The sequence below is a fragment of the Myotis davidii genome, unplaced genomic scaffold (genome assembly GCF_000327345.1).
Source record: "Myotis davidii unplaced genomic scaffold, ASM32734v1 scaffold49, whole genome shotgun sequence".
NCBI classification, from domain to species: Eukaryota; Metazoa; Chordata; class Mammalia; order Chiroptera; family Vespertilionidae; genus Myotis; species Myotis davidii.
In genome coordinates this window covers 5,132,972-5,136,286 of record NW_006300375.1, presented here as the reverse complement: position 1 = coordinate 5,136,286, position 3,315 = coordinate 5,132,972, and the positions used below count along the sequence as shown (strand labels likewise).

Below are 3,315 nucleotides of genomic sequence, written 5' to 3'. Positions count from 1 at the left end.
AACTTCTGTCCTCTGGGGAGGTGCTAATCTAGCCTTTGCCTGAGGCTATCTGGCAAATGCCTCTTTGCAGGGCTTGGGCTGGGCGAGTCGCAAGGGATCAGCAGGGCGGGCCGGAGTGAGCAGTTATGGCTGCTCTCAGTCCCATCCCCAGAGGCTCTGCCTCTCAGAGTCCCAGCAACCGCTGCAAACCTCGGATAGAAAGCTGCCCTCGCGTTCTGACCAATGCCAGACAGTCCCACTTCTCCTGTTTGAGTCTGGGTCCCTAGAGACTCGCCCAGAACTGGAGCTCAGGGCCTGAGCCTCCCTCCTGATTGAAAACGACAACCGTGCCCTCAGCTACCAGCCCGCTCCCGCGCACACCTCCACACCTTTGTATTTCCCGCACTGCGCCTCCTCTGAGTCTCGTATGCTGTTCTCTTTCCTTCTAGTTGAAGAATTTCCCCTCAGCCAGTCTTCCTGTGGTTCTGGGCAATGTCCGCTCCGTCTTTTAGTTGTATTTTTGAAGTGGTTGTTCGAGGCAGCTAACTCCGGTGTTTACCTATGCCGCCATCTTGGTTTCAAATCCCTTATTCTTCTATTCTTTAGACAGTTTTTATATCGGCTTTGTTGAGATAATTTACATAACAATGTAAGGAACTCATTATGCCCGGACCGGTGTGGCTCAGTTGTTTGAGCGTCATCCCATGCACCAAAAGATCTCCAGTTCAATTCCCAATTGGCTCCATCCCCAGTATGGCGTGTGCAGAAGGCAGCTAATCAATGTTCCATTCTCTCTAATACCAGTTTTTTTAAAAACGCACCCATTGTAAGTGTACAGTTTGAGTTATGACAGATGTATGCACCAGTGGAACCACCACCACACTCTTCCCGTGGCTTATTCCCTGGTTGGCAGCAGTCTCCCGAAGCATCTTTGTCTTCCCGAGGCTCTGACCCAGGCCTGTACTGTCAGTGACCAAGGCTTGTTGCTCCTGGATTTTCATGTGTTGCTATGGATCATGGGAGAGAAGGGTGAAGGGATCCCTTGGGAAACACTGGGGCTCTGGCAGGAGAAGAGCCTCGGCAGGCTGTCACTCACTGCTGTGCGTCCGGTAGCAGCACCTGTCACGTGGTTGCCAGAAAGCTACCTCAGAGTGCCATGATTTGCTGTAAACCACGTCAGACTTTACACAGCAAAGTACTTAGGATGGAAAAATCACGTGTAATTCAATATGTTCTGTGTCAGTAATGTACCAAAAGATAATTTTCCTTGGCATTTGTGCAAAAACAAATTTGAAGATTGATGCTTAATGTTTCTGTATATACCAGATGGGTGAATATGTGTTTATCTGTATAAATGAGTGTGGACACTTGTGTGTATTTACATGGGCAAAACACTTTAGGAGAAAATTCAAAATCATTTTAATGTTTGAAAAGGGGTGAAATGATGTCTTTCAGGAATACGTTACATTATAGTGCAGTTGCACACACTGTTTTTTGTGTTTTTTTTAATATATTTTTATTGATTTTTTACAGAGAGAAAGGGAGAGAGATAGTCAGAAACATTGATGAGAGAGAAACATCGACCAGCTGCCTCCTGCACACCTCCCACTGGGGATGTGCCCGCAACCAAGGTACATGCCCTTGACCGGACTTGAACCTGGGACCTTTCAGTCTGCAGGCCGACGCTCTATCCACTGAGCCAAACCGGTCTTGGCTGCACACACTGTTTTAAGTGCTTCAAATTTAGGCAGTGTGTTTGTGGGGTGTTTTCCATGTATTTAAATTTGCCTCTCTTTCTTTTATGTGGGGGACTTCAAAGGCATCTACATTCCAGATGGCAATCCTGCTTCAATACAACACGGAAGATGCTTATGCGGTGCAGCAGCTGACGGACAGCACTCAAATCAAAATGGTATTCTTCCCTTTCTCCCCCAACTTAGTCTTGTAGACATTGTGGGGAAGGTATGCATGGCTGTCTTCAATTTGAAATAGATATTTGCCTACAAATATGCTCTTTCTTATTCCAGGGTTTTAATACACTTTTTTTTAAGTTTAATTTTTAAAAATTTTTATAAGTTTATTTTGACTCAAGCCAAATTGACTCAAAAATAATAAGCTGGGGAGCAAGATCTCAAATGCTTGGGAAATAATAGTTGTTTTTTGTTGTTGTTGTTTTTAAATATATATTTTATTGATTTTTTTTTTTTTACAGAGAGGAAGGGAGAGGGATAGAGAGTTAGAAACATCAATGAGAGAGAAACATTGATCAGCTGCCTCCTGCATAGTCCCTACTGGGGATGTGTCCACAACCAATTCGGTACATGCCCTTGACCGGAATTGAACCTGGGACCCTTGAGTCCACAGACCAATGCCCTGTCTACTGAGCCAAACCCGTCAGGGCGAGAATAATAGTTTTGCAGCTTCTTTTATGCATTCAAAATTAAGGAAGGGACCAGATTGGAGAAAGAGAGGTGGAAATTGGATTACAGGATAGTCAACAAGATTATGTGCTCTCTTGCGAGTTAATACCCCCTTCCAAGGGTATCACTCTGGCAACTCAAAGGTGAGTTAACCTAGATGCACAAGAACAGTGGGCAGGGCTGTCTTAAAACCTTGCACTAAAGTTACAGGCCTGGAGGTGACTACCACCACGACCTGACCAGTTAGGGATTTGTGATCAGACCACCTTGTGAGGTTACTTCCCATAGAACCTCTTTTAAACTTAGTGTAACATAAACACGCACATAAATACATGACATAAATAGAAAGTTATATATTTAGTAATAAATAAATAGCCCTGACTGGTTTGGCTCAGTAGATAGAACGTCAGCCTGCGGACTGAAAGGTCCCAGGTTTGATTCCAGTCAAAGGCATGTACCTTGGTTGCGGGCACATCCCCAGTAGGGGGTGTGCAGGAGGCAGCTGATCAATGTTTCCCTCCCATCGATGTTTCCAACTCTATCCTTCTCCCTTCCTCTCTGTAAAAAATGTATTTCTAAAAAATATATAAAAATCTATGAGAAAATAAAAAAAGTTAATTAATATTTTAAAAAATAAATAAATAAATAAGAACAATCTATATACAGTCATCATCCACAACGGCAAGTGGTTATGCTTCTCCCTTTTTTTATTTGTACGCCCTTTCCCCCCTTCCTCTTCCCTTACTGCTCTGTAGAATTTCTAGTACATTGTTGGATAGAAGTGGCATCCTTGTCTTGTTCCTGATCTTGGGGGAAAGTGTTAGCAGTTTCATTATTAAGTACAGTATTAGTTGTGGGCTTTTCTTATAATGCCCTTCATTAGATTGCAGGAGTTCCCTTCTGTTCTTAGTTTGTT

General features: G+C 43.7%; 1 protein-coding gene across 2 annotated transcripts in view; it reads left to right on the top strand.

Moving 5' to 3' along the window:
* CUL1 (cullin 1) overlaps positions 1–3,315 on the top strand; it is a 64,833-nt gene that overhangs the window by 57,347 nt on the left and 4,171 nt on the right. For both annotated transcript variants that reach the window (XM_006777169.2, XM_006777170.2), the window contains exon 16: positions 1,799–1,891. In XM_006777169.2, the coding sequence (XP_006777232.1) occupies positions 1,799–1,891 (93 nt within the window). The remainder of the gene's footprint in view (positions 1–1,798; positions 1,892–3,315) is intronic.